General features: G+C 40.2%; 1 protein-coding gene across 4 annotated transcripts in view; it reads left to right on the forward strand.

The window, feature by feature from the left end:
• Window positions 1-19651, forward strand: part of PCDH9 (protocadherin 9) — a 975348-nt gene that overhangs the window by 590251 nt on the left and 365446 nt on the right. For 2 of the 4 annotated variants that reach the window (XM_019529811.1, XM_019529812.1), the window contains one exon: window positions 18257-18458. In XM_019529811.1, coding sequence (XP_019385356.1) covers window positions 18257-18458 — 202 coding nt within the window. The remainder of the gene's footprint in view (window positions 1-18256; window positions 18459-19651) is intronic. The other 2 variants (XM_019529813.1, XM_019529814.1) reach the window with 1 other exon arrangement.

Raw genomic sequence — 19651 nt, forward strand, 5'->3', positions numbered from 1 at the left:
GGGGCCAGGGGGTGGGTGAAAAGCAAGGAAGCAAAGCTTTCCTGGGATTCTGGAGGATCACTCTGCAAATAGGTACCCATACAGATATTTGGTGTCCAAAGAGATATTCTCACAGGAGCTATTTCACTTAAGTTGCTCCCAAGTTATTTTTCTCTGACAGTGGCCATGCTTGCTCTGGGAGAAAAATCATGAACATCTGAGCACGTGTGTTTTCTCCCAAGATTCTCCCAGGGGAAACTACATTTCTGTATGTAGCTTTACAGCCTGTACAGACATTCACTCTCCCATAAGAAATTATTCTGGGAGTGATTTAACCTTGGTTGTTCGCAGATTCTTTTTCTCTTAGAGTGGCCATTTTTACTGTAAGAGAAAAGCCTGTATATCTGTACATTTATGGTTTCTCCTAGGAGATCAACAACTCTCCCAGCAAAAATTTTATGTCCATATGAGGCCTTCATTTCTGGCTGCGAGAAAAGCCTGCAAAGCAATACTTGCTCAGGAAGAATGGGGCCACTTGCATCTGAATACAAATGATTGTGTCATTGTTAAGGCAGGTCTATAATCACAGAGAAAGTTGTGTGGTAGCTCTTGGCCAGAAGAATCTGAATGGTTACTGGCTTTGATGTTAGTGGTAATGGTGAGTAAGAAACTGATCTTAAACTCACTAAAGTCAACTAGAGATTTTCTGTTGACTTCAGTAAGCTTTTGGTCAAGCCCTGATTTTCTGTGTGAGTTCCTTTGTTATGTTTATCTTCCCTAAAAATGCTAACCTCACCTTAGTGTAAAACAAGCTTTATACTACTAAAGTCAATAGAATTCTGCTGACTTAAGTCAGATATGAGGTTAGTTCATCAGTTTTACAGAGTTTTGTATTTTAGAAGTAAAGGTGAATACATCACATAAATGCTACTATGAAGAAAACCTTTCAAAATTTCTTCCAGGGTTGAAAAAACAAAACAAACTTTTGTGCTTATAGCTTATGTGGTAAATAGCAGAAGTTTTCTTTTTGAACAACCCTCTAAAGTAGGCGTGGTTATCTGCCATGTTTGATCGGTTATCACCTTACTTACAATCTCTGTGGAAAATCGTTAAGATTTTCATATCTGCAGTCTGTCAAAGTTAAAGATCAAACCAGGAGTTTGAGCTGAATTCTCTGTGTGCTTTGTCAACCTGGGAAGCCTGAGATAAGATGGCTTCTACAGACATTAAGTTCTGTGATGCATTCCATAGAGAGATAACGCCTTAAATCCAAAAGTACCATAATTTATTTTCTTCCATCTGTCAGGATACACTGTATAGTACATCAGCATTCTTTCTGATATGAGAAATATTTAACTTCAAAATATAGAAGCCAGCTCAGTGCAATTTGCTTCTAAATACTTTTAATCAGTTTTAACAATCCTACACAGGTTGAAATTTAACTCAGAAAGGAGCTTTCTCCACTCTTCCTTAAATCAAATAATCTTGTATAAAACAAATACTGAGCATTCTGAAACTACAGTGCATATATACCAGTGGATTGAAAAGTGTTTATTTCTGTGAATGGCTTGCTCCCCATATTCTCTCGTAAGGACAATCGCATGCAGTCATGAATATTCCTCTCTATTTCTGACATAAGGTACAATGGTACTGCTTTGTGCAGATGTGTAAGATGTTCTTTCTTAGTTGCACCTTGATTTTAATGTTCATACATATTTATTTAAAATATGTTATTGCACAAAACTACAAGTGACACATTCGGGGGTGATTTTGTTTCCATGTCTGTCTGTATAGCAAGAGTGTATTTATTGAATGCACACATGCGCGCACATGCATATATATACACACGTATGTATATATGTACACATGTACATATGTATGCATGTGTAATGGGCTGGGCTCTCCAGGGGTGGCCATGATGCCCTTTGGTGCTCACGCAACTCCTGCCCCACCCTAGCTCCCTGAGTATTCTTCCTTTTCTCTCTCCTGCCATGTCTTGATCTAATTAGATGATTTGTAAAATTTGAGGCTGCCCTGAGATCCCAGAGAACGCCCTCATCTGTCTTTCAACCACCAGGCCTCTTTCTGACCCTGGTGGTCCAAGTCCTGCCCCTCAAACACTAAACTGTCTGCCCTGGGCTGTCCATACCCCCAGGACATCAGTTGCCTTAAGGACTGTTTGTGGCCTCCTTCTGCCCCTTCTGCCATGTCCATGACTCACAATTGTTACCAGTAAACACACCTATCAGACCTCCTTAGGCCTCCATACCCTTGTTGAGGCCTTGACCTTTCTGCAGTCTTCCTCTTTTCTTTAGTTGGGCTCTTTAATCTAGGCTCACTCTACCAGGCTTTGGGTTAGGAGTTTAAGGCCTTGTTTTACCCCTTTCAGGCTTTAGGTACCTGGCCCCGGTTTCATTCCCATTTGGGCTCTTTCCCTTAGCCTTCTCACCTTCAGGCTGCCTCCCTTGCAGGCTTTAATCCTCTTGGCTTTGACCTGCCTGTGTCTTGAGCCCAGAGCTGATAGGGCCCAAAGCACCCTCATGTCCCCTGGGTACCACTGTGGCTTGTGCCATTGCCCCTGGCAGGCTCAAGCCTTCATATGTGCTCTGGGACCCTCCGTAGCCTCAACATCACCCCTTATAGCCACTCCCAGTCTGCCAGCTTAAACCTTAAACCAAATACAAGCCCACTGGCTATCCATCAAAACTCCCTTCCGCTACTGGATCATTCTTCCCTGCAAGCTAGAAGGCTCCTTACCTGGACTTCCTAGGGCAGCTCAGGTATCAGCCAGCCACTCTGCAGCCATCCTGTTCAAGAACTCTTCTCCCTGCCACCTGCAGGGATGAACAGACTGACTACTTGGTCTCAAGCAGTAGCTTTATGTGCCTCCTAAACCCTGCCCTTCCTGTCGGGTGAATCTCCAGTCACCCACAGGGGTTTTCATTCTGAGCCTGAAGATCAGGAATCCTGGTTTTCTCTGATACCCACCCCCCCTAATTTTCAGATAAAAAAAAAAAAAGTAACCCCAATTCCACATTTTCTGTGATTAAAATGAAACACCAATAGATAGATAGATAGGTAAATAGGTAGCTAGATAAGGATGTTTCATTTTAATCACAGAAAAATGTGGATTTAGGGTTACATTTTTAATTTGAAAATTAATGTTTTTTTTTTAATTAGAAAAAACCAGGATCCGTGGTGATCTATCACATAGTCTCTGTAGATGAGTAAAAGGCGGTCAAAATGTGGTGATATTTATGAACACCAAAGCTTTTTTGATTATTTGCTTGCAATTTTTATCTTGTTTTTGCTTGAAAGAAAAGACATATAAATAGGTTTTGCTGCTTTGCCACACTAGTAGTACCTGTGTGCTTTGAGCATGTATGGGTGCCATAAGGGGTGGGAAGGAATAGAAGGCTTTTTCCTGCTCTGTTACTAAATGAGCCTCCATCATTTTTGCCTTTTAACAAGCAAAAGCATCTTTTACAACTTCTAAGAAAACTCTCCTCAGAAAGGGCTTAACAAGTTATTGCTCACTTCAAGTTTTTCATTTCCCACATGAACTTCTTGAACCAACCATGAGACTCTTTTACTTTCTAATAGTACTAGAGTGAAGGACCTATTTGGAATTAAAACAGTCATTCAGCTGCTGAGAGTCTTAAACCTCCCCGTGGATTTATTTTTGCAAGATATGGATATTTGTGTGTCTGTGGTATATATAAACATAAGGGATAGATTTGTATCCAGTACTTCTGGCTTTATGTGTTAGACCCTGATGAACTATGAGAAACCCACGTGTATTTCTTCTATTTAAGCACAAGAAAAGTAAAATTCTAAAATGCTGAAGCCTATTACAGTACTTTGAACACCCTGGAAGTCACTAAGCAACATACAAGGGCGTCTCCTTGTACAAAATTATTAATACTTGAGGAAGGGCACTTTGAGCCTGAAAGCTTGTCTAACATCTCTCCCAGCTATGCAGCCAGTCCAAGTAAAAGATATTACTGAAAAAAAAAACGTTGCATCTTGTAGAATTACTGAATGTGTACTTTCTGCAGCAGTGTTTGGTGTCAGACCTTTCCGGCCAAAAGAGATGCAGCAGAGTCACCAGGTGTTTTAACTAACCTACAGTATATGCAATAGATGGGGGAAACCAATACATTAATTTCTGGTTAAAAATGTTGTTGAAAGCACATATTTCACATGGTGTACTAAGTTAACTATTTTATCTTTGACAATGTCCACTTTCAACTTTTCCACGTGGATCCATTTATCTAAAATGACAGCTATGGTGTCCATTGTGTTAATAGATGTATGGCTGCTTTCTAGAATCATAGCATGTAAAAGAGCTTATCCTCAAAGGGCAATCCTGCTGCTGTTGCTACTTTCTGTGCGCTTGCAGGAGAAGACATGACTGATGACTCAGAATTAATTGTAACCCAGTGAGCTGTCAGTGACAGATATTCGTTACAGCACTAGTACTAGTCCAGGAGGCAATGTTCTAATGTACTGTTCCCCCTGCAGCAACCCTAAATTGAGATTCTACATCTTTCACCCTTCGCTCCAATTCTAAAATATCCTGAGAATCATTCTGAGGACAAAAGTTGTTTTAGCACAGATTAGTCTATATTTTATGCAGTATATTCCAAAGTCCTGCTTCCTCTTACATTGCTAAGAACGTGAAGATTAAAAGTGTAATTAAATAGCAAGTTGTCATTGTCCCACTAATGGTTTTATAGAATGTATTGATTCAAATTTTCTTATTATAGCTTTTAAAAAAAAAATATTAGCTTAACCTGCTTTTCTGTCTTGTGTCATACAGCTTCTTATTGAATAACTAGTTTTTTGCTGCTAAAGCAGTATATTGTAAAAGTTTAAAGCACATATTTTACTCTCTTTTAGTTAACAATTTTGTAAGTCAAGTGTTCAAGTCCTGAGGTTAATCATAATGTACAGTGAGGGCCACATCCCTTCAGACACAACCTTGCTGCCTTTACACAAGAGCCATGGCCTGCTTGATTTCCAAGGTTATACACCATGTTAAGGAAAGCTAATGGAACAGAATACTAAAGGGATTTTCATCAGCTCTTTTTTTTTTCTTTTTTTTTCCTGAAGTGAGCTGGGAAATTTCCTGCTTTCCTACACCATATAAATCTGCATTTCTGCTTCAGTGATTGACAATGATGAAAGCATAAACAGAGAACATTTTTGTAATAGATTAATTATCAACTTGGCCAAGAGATGCCATATCAAGAATCATTATTGACATTATACGACATAATATATCAGTATACTCAATATAATTAGTAAACCTTAGTTGATGGCATTGATAATTTACTACTGTAACTAATTAAATAGCTATAAACAAAATTTATATTGATATTATACATATCATTACAAATCATAACAGTCAACATTTTCACTATTTAATATCATGTAGCTAAGGTTATAATAATTTGTTTATAAAACAAACTAGAGTTTATGCATATTTCTGATATGGGCTCCCTTTTACCTCCCTCCACTTTGCTTATATCCTGAAACAGAGGTTGTAGGCAAAAGGGCCAAATAATATCCTGACTTTTGACCATATGCACCTCACTGAAGTCAGTAGAGCAACCGTAAGTTTTAAATAAGGGCAGAGTTTTGCTTAAGTGATTTAATTTATAAAATTCCAACAACAGCTGCTAGAACATTTTGACAGCTCATTTACATTATTGATCAATATGTTTTTTCTATTGACAAAGTTATGACAAAGTGGAGAAGTTATGGTGGTTGGCTGAAGCTATATGTAGTATTATATACTACTACGCTTCTGTGATGCTTCTACAACTCAGAGTTCTTAGTGTGTAGTCCTGGTCTTTTGGTTCTGGGAATTCAGCATCAGGTCAATTCAAGCCAAATAAAATAAATTAAAAGCTGCTCAAGTTTTTACTTATCATATGATATATTGTTGAATCTGAATTGATTGCTTTTCAGTGTCTTTGTATTCTGTACTGCAAAAAACAGCACTTTTATATATGTAAGGGCCTTGTTAGATGGTAACTTTGTATGGCTCCTGGAGCTCTCAACCCCTGGATTGTTTGCACATTAACACCTGAAACCGGTTTGAAGCACTCATTATGTGGCTCAAAGTTGCATCACTCCAGGGCAGGATTACCTCTGATCCATACCACTCAGCTTGCATTACGCTAAGGTGCAGCCATGCTCCGAGAGCTATTGTAGTTAAAATGCCTAGAGAGTCTTGTGTATCAGCATTTCCACACTTTAAAATGGCAGCAGGGGCACTTTATCTAAAGCTTGTCTAATAAGCTTTAGTTAAAGCATTCCTGTTGCCATTCTGAAGCACGGGGACACTGATACATGACACGCAGAGGCTGATTGGAGTGCAGTAATTAGCATGCTCTAGCAGACTTGATTAATCAAATCTGCTCTGATGCACTGTAATTACAGTGTGTTGGAGCAGCCTCCTGGCTTGTGTATAGGCACACCCAAAGTCTGTTTAACTCAGGAAACTTTTTTTTTAGGATTTATACTGGGACAACAGATCTGAATGTCTGTATGATTGCACTTTGTCCTGGGGAAAAAAATGGTTTATCTTGGGATAAATGTGACATTTGTTTACAGTCTGTGTAATCACACAAATATAAACACGTTATCTACTATTTCCAATGAAAATGTCTTAATGGTACTGGTAAATTTGCATTACTGAGAACATAACAACAAATTTATTAGTACTATTAGCTGAATCCCAACTTGAGAAAGGTAATGCCATGATTTACGTTACATTAAATTGTGCCACTCAGTTTGTTAGTTAGGTAAAATTTGTTTTACATTTTAATCAAAATGGCTAGAGATAGATATAGAGGCCTTATTAGGAAAGAGTGTAGTCACCTTCTAATTGGATATTAGGAAGGCAATCCTTGCAGTAAAATAAATTATAATATTTTGCTTAATGTCTATAGTTAAATGTGTGTCAGTCTTTCCATTGCCCAGAGAAAGACTTCCAAAAAAGATCTCCTTCCAAGGTAGGGATAAAGTATGCCAGAGAGGCTGCATCTTTATTAGATAAGCAATAAAAATGTCAATGCATGAAAAAGGGGATGTAGCAAAGGGAGTGTAGCAAAGAGTAGTTGTAGCCACCTGCTCTGATCATTGCCACTCTTGTATTCTGATTGGTAGATTGCAAAGTGAAAATAGCTACCTGGTTTGTCCCCTCTCTCTGGAGGTCTAGGAGCTCCAAACAGACATTATATCATGAGAGAATTTGTTACTGAGTGAGTATCACAGTTCTGGAACAGAAATGTCTCTTACTACTTACTGTCCTTGCTGAAGCAGATATATTGGTTTTGCCCCTCAAAGCTGCAACATAGCTATTTTCACTTTGCAATCTACCAAGGTCACTTAGTCTGGTCCCATGTTCATTTAATGGTGTATTAGGAACCAGCCACACAATTACATATATTTTGTATGAACCCATGGCCAGGTAATTACTTAAGACATTAATCACTTCTCAAGTGTAATATATGCTGGGCGTGTCTGTTGATGGAAATATTTTTTCAGTTTTGACATTTAACTTGAATGGAGTTAGAGCAATTCACATCACCTCCAGTTGAATATATGGTGCTGATCAGCCATCCTGCACCACTCTATTCAACTTCATTTGAGCAAGATAGTTTGGTGACTATTACTTGTCCAGAGAAACTGTAATCATGATGCTTGATCTATAGTTCTCCTTAGAGGAGACCAGGGTTCAAATTATGGGGGAGCTGGGAGGCAGGGGGGCTGAACCTATAAGAGATGAGAACTCCCCCACAGCCTGGTCAGCCCCTGGCCTGGCCCATGCCTTTCTAAGCAGCCCAAGTGGTGGTGGCAGCTCCTTCTGGCTGCCACCACTGCAGACCCCCTCCAAGAGTCAAAGTGTAATTTGAACCCTGGAGGAGACTTGGGCCTGATGGTAATAAGTCCCTGGTTTGCAGATATAAGAGGACAAAAATCTCATTTAAAATGGTTAATAAACACTATGGTATCATTGTTATAATCCAGAATACATATATATTTTGTACTCTATATTTTACAGGAGAAATGATATATATTGTTAGTTTTGTAGCTGTGGAAAGCATAGAGCCAGAACAGTAAGACAGACTTACTTCTCTGATACCTTATTTAATAAGTATAATGTATGGCCACAATGACCAGATTTTCAAAAGAGCTCAGAAGCCAAAAGCTCCCATTTAGGTACCTAAATAACAATATGTGTGGTTCACAATAGAAGTTCCTACAGTGATGTTTGTATATGCATGCCAGTCTGCAGTGTTAAGCAAGCTGACAATAGGCTCTAGATTTCTGCATCTCTGCTTTTGTTTATTTGTTTGAAGAGTCTATATTTGTTATCTTGCCAATGTCCGTATCTTACCAAGTTATGGTAAAAAGGCAAAATTAGCAAGATATTAGGAGTAGGGCTGTGTGAAATATTGGCTGCTGTTTCATTTTGACACTGTTTCAACTTGTTTCGCGCTCAAAATAGCAAAATTGAAATGAAACGAAAGCCTTCAAAACAGCCTCAAAATGAAACAAGGGCAGCCGAAATGTTTTGAAACACTTTGAGTTTTGAAGCTGGGTTTGCTTGCAGCTAAAGAGAAAGTAAGAAGAGGGAGGGGGAAGATGGGGGAAGGACTCCTCTGATATTGACTGTGTAGCTGGCCAGTAACTGTGATCCTTCCCTGAGGTCCCTTCCAATACCAGTGCTCTGGGGAAGGGACGGAAAAACATTATAAAAAGCATTGTTTGAACTGAGCTTTCTCTGTGCCTTCACACTTAACGAGTGACACAAGTTTTGCTCTGAACAGTTTCAGGTATACTTTCCCAGAAAGCCCTGCACCTATGTCCTTGAAACCTGGCAGGCTTCATGGCCTCAGCAGGGGCTACCATCCCTGCAGTTTTCACTGCACTGCACCTTAACACACACACACAGTAACCCCTGTCATTAATTTTGCTTGTCAGCAGCCTGAGGTTCAGTTTCCCAGAAGTCCTCCACCTATCTCCTTGAAACTTGGCAGGCTTCGTAGCCTCAGTAGGGGCTAGCACGCCTGCACTTTTCACCCCACTGTACCTTAATATGACATGAGTTTTGCTTTCAAAACTTTGAGGTACAGTTTCCCAGAGACCCCTGCACCTATCTCCTTGAAACTTGGCAGACCTCATACCCTAAGTAGGGGCTACCATCCTGCAGGTTTCATCTGAATCAGGCAAGAAATGACAAAAGTTATAGGCAGTTGTGTGCTTTCCCATTATAGACTATGGGCAAAATGTCAGAATAGCGTCGGAACAGTGAAACAATTTTGATGAAACAAAACGGAACACGTGTTTTCTAAATGAAACTGAACATGAAACACTGTCCCATCAAAACAGAAGTTGAAATGAAACAGTGCTGTTTTGCACAGTCCTAGTTAGGAGTATTGTAAACACATCTGTCATATGACAACTTTGGACCAAAAGCAGTATTGCCTTTATGAATGATGGACCTGTGTTTGTTGTACAGTGATTTAGCCATACAGTGCCAGTATTAGTAACTTGCACCTTTTCATATAGGTTACTTTGGTACTAGGAGAGGAAGCAAAATAAATAAATAAATACATACATAGTATTGCACTATATAGACTACTGAAAAGCAAGCCACTGATACAGCGAACAATTACCATGGCATGTTTACCTGGCTGACTGCACTCCAGCTAGTTAAGGGAGAGAAATACATGGGTAGCATGATGGAATGTTGGACCTGCTAAGGCAAGGGTGAATACTGAAGTTGGCAGATTTTAGAAGTAATTGGTCTAAGAGAAAATTTCTGCCCGGGTGGCTATCACCAAGAGTCACCTTTCTTGCTTGCTTGCTGACTTGCTTGCTTTTTCTCTTTCTCTTTCTTTTTCTCTTTCTCTCACAATAAAACATCAAGACAACAAAAGACTGAAACATCTGCGACAACAGAATATGTGAGAGGAGGAGATAAGCTGTAACTAATATGTATTTTTAAATATTTCAATTCTTTCAAATAAAACACAGTTGCCATGAAAAAAAAAAAGTAATATGCCGTGGCAAACCCAGCTTTATTGTTCTGAACAATAAGATTAAAAATATTGGTAAGAAAGAGGGAGATTTTGTTTTGTTTCTGTTGACATGTTCAAGATAATGTAGCTATTATTTATATTGTTTTTTTTCAGCAAACTGAAATTCATATTCGTAGAAAGTCCCAAATCTACTTTCTTGTTTGTACTGAGCAATAAGCAGCTAAAGCAATTTAATTTAGGGCTGATATGTTGTAATTTGTAATTTCATTCTTTTAAGTCCCCTGATGGAAATTACATTTAAGATATGATGAACTGGTTAATCATTCAGGTGATAGAAACTCCCAGGCAGCGCAGTGAATGTTCATGGCAGGGACTGCATGTGTACAGTAGGACATGCATTTGTGGAACACCACATTGGATCCCATTATACCATACTGCCATTGAAAGGGGAGCCAATCCTGGGTTTCCCCTGCACCACCAAGTAGCAAGCTTGTATAACCCGGGTATACTGGAATGTGTACCTCCCCTTTCCAATAGAAGGGGACGTTCAGCAGGGTGTACATGCTGGAGATGGAAACTGCAGCTTGCTTGCAGCTTCCCCTTCTCTGGTGTCTCTGCAGAGGAAGACGAGGACACAATATCTTAACTACATACATGGTTTATTGAGATGCAGAACAAAATGGGAGGGGATAGAACAAATTGGATAGGTGATAAATATAAATCTCTACATATAATATATTTCAAGTCAACAAATAACTGAACAGGTAAGCATGGTCCTAGCTCTTTCTTTCTTCTCCATCCCTCATTGTCCCCAAGACCCACAAGAGAAACCTCACTCACGAGTCCTCAGACGGTAAGTATGTCCCAGCAATTGATGGGTAAGCACCCATAAAATGTAAAGCACAAATAAACAGTTAATAAACTCTCCAGAATAGAAAACACAAGCAATTAATAAATACTCCCAAATATAAGATGCAGCAAGCAAGTAATAAACACTCCAAAATATAAAATGCAGCAAATAATAAACACTCCAAAACATAAGACATGGTAATCCCAAATATCCTCCTTCTCTAGAGAAGTCTCTCTCTCTCTCTCTCTCTCTCTCTCTCTCTCTCTCTCTCTAACCTAAACCCCCTCTGATGGGGCTATGCACTGTGTTCCTCCCCAGTGGGAAGCCCCTTGCCTGAGAACTCACACTTCCCAGCAAGTAGGGGTCCAGCAAGGGTTTCTGGTGTTTCATCCTCAGCTAGGCAAGTGGCTCCTGTAGTGGGTGCTCTGTTTCAGTCCCCGCATGGGGTGCATGGCTTGTTCACACACCCCAGTGGCTCATCCTTTTTAGCAGGTTGCAGTCCTGGGCCACCTCGTGCGTGCCCAGGGCTGGGGCTGAAGTACAGGCCTGCCACGCTGTGGGACCTGGGCCCCCACACCCGGCAGTGGGGAATGGGGCACAAACTGCCTTCTGCCCCCTCTAAGGGCCCTCGACCCGACAATGACTCACCTTGAAGCAGCATCTGCACTGGTTCTGGCCTTGTGCCAGGGTTGGAGACCCAAGCTGCCTTGAGCAGCTCCCAAGGTCCTGTTCCCTCTTGGATCCTTCGTGCAGCGATGCCTGTACCGTCCAGCCTTGTGCAGGGGTTGGGCACCCGAGCTGCCTCGAGTGGCTCCCAAGGTCCCTCTTGAACCCTCTGTGCAGTGATGCCTGCACCGCCTTGCTGTGCTCTCTCACAGCAAGGGGTTGGGGACACGGCTGCCTGCCACTCCCATCCGATGGTAGAGTCTTTGAGCCCTTCAGGGCAACTTGAAGTGCCCCTCGGGTAGTTCTTTCCTAGCTCTTCGTCAGCCCCAGCTTCTTCTTTCTTCTCCATCCCTCATTGTCTCCCCCGCATGCTGTGCAAGCAGCTCCTTATATACACTTTTGGGGCTCTGCCCCAAGATTGAAGACTGGCCAAGTAGGGGAAGTTGGAGCACAGTCTTCAATTAGGTCCATTCCTTGCCCCAACGTGGGGTGGGGTGGACTTCTCCCAAGGTTCCTCCCCTGCTCGTCTCAGATTAGTAGGTTTGCCCCACCAATCACTTTGGCAATTCTCTAAGCCCGAGGAACCAGGCAAAGATAGGCAGGCCCACCACACTTGACTCCCAGGTGGGGAAGCACGCCCTGCACTCCTTCAACTGAGAATTCTGGTCAGATGATTGGAGCTGCAGCCAGAGGCAGGGGGGAGAAGAGTGCACTATGTGCTCCAGTTCAGATGGGCAGCTTTATTTTTCTGCAGCTAGGAGCCATGGTCAGATGATCTTAGCTCCCAGCCAAGGTAGCATGTTGCGCTTCCCTGTCTGGGAGGTCCAATCATCTGACTGGGATTCCCAGCCATGGGAGTGCATGGTGCACTCCTTTGCCTGGGAGCCAAGCCTGTGCAAAGGGAGCCTGGGAACAGGATCCGGCTCCCTCTGCCCAAGCCATAAGGCACGATGGGATCTAATGTGGGGTCCCGCAATTGCACGTTTGTTATGCTCATTTGGGATTGTTGGGATTTCTCATCAGATCCCATCATGCCTTTGCTTTAATATCTCCTGGGTGCCTTATGTTCTGAAAGACATCAACAGGCTTATAACCAAGTTTCTAACAACTTTTATGGAAACAAGAATTGTATTCATTTTATAGCTTGAAGAGAACTCAAAATTTAGAAAACTCTGATGATGTTGTAACATCTTTCAAAGCATGGGCATTCTTTTCTGTGTCAGTCACGTCAAATGTGTTTTAGCTGCATGAGTTTTATTGTATTTGGTATGACTACTAAAACTACAGTTCAATAAAACTTGACACCCAGAAATGTTCTTGTTAACTCATTCCATGTACAAAAGCCTATTATATGATTAATAAATTTACATAAGTTTGATGCCAAAAAACAGGTGAGATTTAGGGCAACTTAGGATGTGTTACCTGCACTTAAAACTTGAGTGTCTGGGAGTTCAAGCAGTAAAACACGTGCCAAGTTGATTATATTTTAGCAAAGTTATGATTTTTCACTGGAGGTGTATCTCCAGATCATATTAAGTAACATGTTCAGCTGTCATTGGACTGCTGCACGTTGTATGGCCCTCACCTATGACATCTGACAGGGAGTCCTCTGCTCTACCAAGCGTCCATTGATGGTCACAGTGCCAGCACTGCACCATGGCACCACAATCAGCTGATTGTGAGTCCTAGTCCCTCCTTTGCCACTGGACTTGGTTTAAGACTGACAGGAGAGATCCAGTAGCAAGATGCAGGAGCAGCAATCTCTCCCAGTCTTGGCTCCCTGTGCTTCCTCCCACCTGCCATCAGTGGTAGAGACCCAGCTTGCCCCAGTATGCCAGTAGAAGGTGTTCCCAGGCTGGCAGTATTGGCATGTGGCGAGAGAGTACAAGCTCTGGGTGTGGGGCTTGCACATCCTCATGGGAGGACATGTGAGTGCCAGCTGCTGGGATCATTGCTGAGGGGGTACAGCTGGCCTCAGTCCTCTCCAGAGTGAGCTAAGAGTATAGCAAACATTATCAGCCTGCTCAGAAAGTGTTCTAATTTTTAATATGACATGGTACTGCTTATTACAATATAAATAAAACTTGTGCTAAGTGTCAAAGCCCTGAGTTGTCTCAACTGAGTCTCTCTCATGCTTGATTCACAGCACCTAATACACAAACATCTGTGTTGCATTAAAGGAGCCTTGTACATTTATTTAATTTTGTGGAGTTCTCATTATAGTTTAGGGTTGAATACACCACAGAAATTTAGGTTTAAATTCTGGTCATGTAATTCAGTGAAACTAAATCAGGCCCCAAATGTGAAATGACATAAACACATCTGCACTAAGGATCTGACAGACATCCTTTACATTGTTATAACTTACGTTAAATGTGAGCTTTCAGGATTTAGCAGAATCCTGTAATACAGTATGGTTTCCAAACTGTTTGTCTGGCCCCAAGGATTAGCATGTTTATTTGATGCCTTATTTGTGTCTAAATTTTGTCATGCTTGACCCCCAACATATCTGAAATCCATCATATCAGGACCTACTGGGAGATTTTTTAAAATGTTCTTGTGGAAATCTAGATTGCACATGTCTTTCTAGTCTTACTCTAATCCCTGCAAAAATTTAGTTGCTAAGGCATTCTGTTCTTGTCTTGTTTTACTGGCCATTTCTCATTTTTCAGAGTAGTTAGTTATATGCTAAGAAACAGCATTTTAGTTTGGATCATTAATATGACACCTCTGGAAAAAAAAATCACTCTGTCAGTGAAGTTTTGTGCTGTTGTAATTGCTAGAGCCAAGGAGTTCTTAGATGATACAGTTTTATATCAGCAAATAGTGATGTGTCGAAGACAAAATTATCATTTTTAACAAGGGTAGAATTTCAGATCGGACAGACTGAACCACCCCTGAACCTGGAAACCAGAGACTTGGATATACATCACCTATATGCCAGGTGAATGCTTCAAACACCAGGCTACTCTTTATGCCAATACAACAGTCCCTCACTTATTCCTGTTAAAACTAAAACACGCAACTCAGGTAAAACTGAAACACTTATATAGAGGAATAAAGGGTTGTGATCATTGACCATGATTTGTAAAAATGTGCTGTTCTGACTATAAAGTTTGCTACTGAGTATCAACTGAATCTGTCTTGGGGTGGGTGCACTGAAATTCTTTAGTTGTTATTCATGACTGTAAATATGAGGTGCAAGTTGTGTGTGTGTATAAAAGTATTGTCTGGGAATCTTATACCATTTCCATCTAAAATAAAAATACAGGGGCTCCTAACATAACTCTCAAGGGGGAAAGTCTGTTGGCTATAAAAGGCCGAAAAAAAAAAGGCAGGGGATAGGAATGCTGCCAGGGGAAGCATTTGGAAAGTTCTGCAATGCCTTTCTATTGCGCTGTTTCATGGTCTACATTACTAGACTGAGACTTTGAAGATCATTTTCTAATTATGGCTTAGCCACAGATTTCCTAATTGATCTTTCCAATTCACTTCTGTTCATAATTCTCAGTTTGCTATCTGTAAGAGAAGGACAATGTGGACTGCTCAGGCTAGCAATAAGAATAATTTAATTAGGGCTTATAAGGTTATCAGTATTTTAGCAATGAGTTCCAATATCTAAAATTAATATTACATCTTTTTTTTTTCCTTCTTGCTGGGTGTGTCTACTCATGAATATTAATGTGCTGCAATAGAATCAGGTGAAGTTTGCACCAGAGTTTATTGTTCCTGGGCACAGTGTTTACACATGCACCTGGGACTGCAGCATGTTGAACTAGGTGCAGCCTAGCCCTGGCTGGCAGGGGATGTTGGGGGTCAGCCTGCTAACTTGCAGCTGCTTCTTCTCAGCTACAAATGGGCTAAGTAGAGCATGAAGTTGCTCCAGTGTGGGGCTAGCCAGCAGGCAGTCCTGCACTGTAGCATTCTTGTGCCCCAGCCAACCCCAGTCACCGTGTACACCTGAATTACCATGGAGTAAATAACTCCACCATAAAATATTACTTGTGCTGGGCAGTACTATTTTATGGCAGAGTTAATTAGTTTATTCTGGCCTAATAGCACTGCTTGTGTAGATGGTGATGGTTTACTACGGACATAATTGGAAAACTCCACAGTAAGCATCTCTTGTAGATGCACCCACTGGGACTTAAAAATGGAGCTGTCAGATAAAGAATTGTCATGATCATTTGTGAGTGTATGAATGTGTTTGAAGCTGACTAATGGTAGCTGTATGCATGTGATCTCCATGTAGTAATGATTCCCCTGAAAAAGGTGTAGAAACAGCCATAATGGAGTGTGTGCTAGCTACTTTCAGAAAGGAAAGGTAAGGAAAGGAAAAGGGTCATAGAACCTCCTAGAGTCCATAGAGTTAGCATAATTAAGACGCATCAGTTTTTGTAGCCAGTAGCATACGAGGGATATTTTGGGTAAGATCACGTCTAGCTGTCCTTGACTCCTCATTCTCATGACCGGGTACACATTTATAGCTCAGTCATCTGGGGAGGGTGAGGTGACCTTTGGCTTGAGGCTGGAATAAGATGTTTTACTAACCTGCCACAATCCCCTGGCTGCTAGGATGAGATAAATTTATTTTAATTTGAACCAATATTATTTGCTTTGTAACCCAAAAAGTCTTTGGAATTACAGATCGTTCTATTTAGCTTATTTATGTGTTTCTCAATTATTTTACACTCTGAAAGGATTTTTATCTGTCTCCTACATTTGATATCTGTTTCTTCAGCCTTAAATATTTTTTTATGCTGCACTTTTGCTTCATAAGCAATGGGAAAAAATACTGGCTTTCTTATACTGCTAATGCCAGCTACTCTTGTTCAGAAATGCAGAGCACTGAATTGGGTCATTGGAGATAAATGAATAAGGAATAGATGTTAAGCTATTTTTGGTTTAAATTGATTTGTATTCTGTTCCTTTTTAAGGGAAAGAGTCTACTAGTATTACTGATTGCAAAATATGTTCAGAGAAGCAAATTCAGAGTGAAAAAAACATGTAAGATGAACTAACTTCCAGTTTGCAAAGTCTGACTAGTCATAAGGCACAAAGAGAATGATCTACAGGTGGTATAAATTGGCATAGCTCATTGATTGCAGTGGAACAATACCACTTTGCAACAGCTGGGTTCCAGCTCTAGTGCCTGAGGATAAGCTTAAAAGCAAAATACTAATTATAAAAGTACAGCCAAAAGCAATTGTATCAAATTTCTTTCTGTACTTAATTATGTGGTAATCCAACAAAATGGTTTTAATCAAACATTCAGGTCCACCCATGGGAGATGAATGAAAAAGGATCCTGGTTAAGGATATTGATCATCCTGTAAAGATGTTAGCAGTTACTGTTATCATATGTTTTTTTAACAAGCCAACACACATTCGCATTATTTCTAAATTTGTCTGCTAAGTAATCAAATATCAGGGGCTGATGCTGTTTTCAATAACCACAGTCAGACCTCTTTAGGGTCCTTAGACCAAAGACTTCCAAACCTGAACTATAAGACTGTAAGTCTACCTGGGATCTTAAGTCATCTCAGCTAATCCTATCATTAAAATATGCCACGGACAACATTTAAATTTTGAGTAAAGATGCTTTTAAATGCTCTTGAAATGCACTGAGCTAGCTGTGTCTAGTTACTTTTTGGTATGCTTAATGTAGAGCTTCTACTTTTATCAATAATCTCATTCTGTGCCAGATCGTAAGGAATTACTATATTGCTTTGTCATTACAATTCATGAAGTCAGATTATTATGTTAGATGAGTGGTTTAATAATCATTACAATTTGTTGACCTATCCAGGCACACACCATGCAAGTATTTTGGACAAATACCTTAGTCTTTTCACTTAATTCACAATGATTTCTAAATCTGGCTCTGATTTATTCTATTTAATTCAGCAAGACTTCTATCCTTAATCCCCCTCTAAGATTAGTATAATTGCCTGCTTCATTGCCTGTTGTTTTTTGTTAGTCTGAGTTAAAGTATTGTAACATCAAAGCTATGTGGTAAATGATAAGTATATATTTTATTAAAAACACTTTTTACCATTTTATTCCTGGAAAGATGAGAGGAAGGTTTTTAAAAAGGCATACCCATGGAGTAAGTGTTCACACTGTTTGCTCACTCCAATGGCTTATCTGTTTCTTTCAGTGTTTTCTTGTTTCCTCTGTTTCTTAACTTAGTTCCCAAAGGGTGGTGCTTCTCAAGACCAGGTTCTTAGGCCATCTTTATGACACAGTAACAAATAAAAATGGGGAAGGGGGTGCTTTCTGATCACTTTGTCTTGGCAGTCTTACTTCATAGAGTAGTGTTAAGCATGCTGCTCTAGGTGTGATGGTCCAGGAATCTTGTGAGAGGCAAAGATTTCTTAGGATGATATCTTTTATTGAACCAACTGCACGGTTGGGATAGTTAGACAAGTTTTGAATTCAAGACAGTTCTTCATTGTTCAGTTAATCCAATAAAAGATATTGCCCTAAGAAAGCCTCACCTCTTTATAGATGAGCACATGGGATCCTTTGAAAACTAACTCTCCTGCCTGCCATCTTCCCTGGGTTCCTGTATAATAATAAAACAAGAGTCAAATATAATTTTAAAGTGTCTCAGAAACAACAATGAGAATCTATTTAAAAAAGAGAGAGAGACCAGAAAAAAGAGCACTAATCAGCATGTCCTGTGCTCTTCTTTGTAGTCCCAGCGCCGTGTTACATTTCACCTCCCTGATGGCTCCCAGGAAAGCTGCAGTGACAGTGGTCTAGGAGACCATGAGCCTGTGGGTAGTGGAACCCTGATCTCACACCCTCTCCCTCTGGTTCAGCCGCAGGACGAATTCTATGACCAGGCCTCACCGGACAAGAGGACTGAAGCTGATGGCAACTCGGACCCCAACTCTGGTGAGTTGATTTTCAAGGCTTTGCCTGTTTTTGGTTTGCTTTGTTTTGTTTTTTTTGTCTCTTTGCCCTTTTGAGCTTTAAAACTAGAGAGATGTAGAGCATGTGCATGAACATTTAGTCACATTGGTTCAAAATGTTTTGAAGCCTCTTAAGTGTACTATGCCTGAAATATCCCACTAACGCTGACCGAATTTTAAAAAAACAATAATGCTTCTCGGAGAAACAGTATAGACAGACTACACAATGGGGTGGAAAAAATCAAGAAGGAAGCTAGTGAGCTCTCTTGCTGGTTGTGGTTTTTTTTTTTTTTGGTTTTTTTTTTACAAACCTATGCATTACTTTAACAAAGATGCTTTTACTGTTCAGTGTAATTATTTAATCACCCTTCGAAATCTAAAGAGCAATTGAGTTGCAGGAGATGCTTTTCATCATTTTAACCTGAAATAAAATAATGCTTTTGCTAGGGTATGAAAAATGAAGGACATTAAGATACATACTGTATGTTAGGTGGTATGAATTTATATCTACTATCTCTAACTAGTGTATAAACAGCAAAAGATAAAAGGCATATGCCTACTGTTAGCAACAAGAAATTGAGATTCTCTAACTTGACCAGGGGAAAGGTGCTATGTTTTGGAGCTGCCAAATTTTATCACGGATACTATTGTGTATGTACAGTTTGAGTATATGTATTGTAACCTATTTTTTGTTATTGTTGCTTTCTTTTGATTGTACTGTGGAATTTTAATGGTTACAATGGTTGTATCCTGCAGTATGCTCATGCAGCTCAGTGGATGATAATGGGAGGATTATCCCAAATTGCAGCTAATGTGACTAGAACTGGATGGGAAGTTTTCCATTTTTCAGTGAAATCAAAATCTTTTGGTTTTCATAAAACTTTCATCAGAGACACCTTCTCCAGGCAGGAAAGACTGACACAAATTTACCCAGAAGAGTTGATAGTCTATTAGGACACATCCAGAATATAGAAAAGCACAGATAGAGGTCTCTTCTTGGACTCATTCAGAGTAAGGAATTGGATCTGGGTTTCCTATATCCCCAGTGAGTATGCCCTAGAGTCAGTCTTTGTCATTTCTGTTTGAACTAATTTTTATTTGTATAAGTAATTAAATATTCATTGGGTCAGAGAAGAATACTAAATGGAGATCTACATTCAAGTGTCCTAACTACTA

The sequence above is a fragment of the Crocodylus porosus genome, unplaced genomic scaffold (genome assembly GCF_001723895.1).
Source record: "Crocodylus porosus isolate Cpor-Errol unplaced genomic scaffold, CroPor_comp1, whole genome shotgun sequence".
In the NCBI taxonomy this organism is placed as follows: domain Eukaryota; kingdom Metazoa; phylum Chordata; order Crocodylia; family Crocodylidae; genus Crocodylus; species Crocodylus porosus.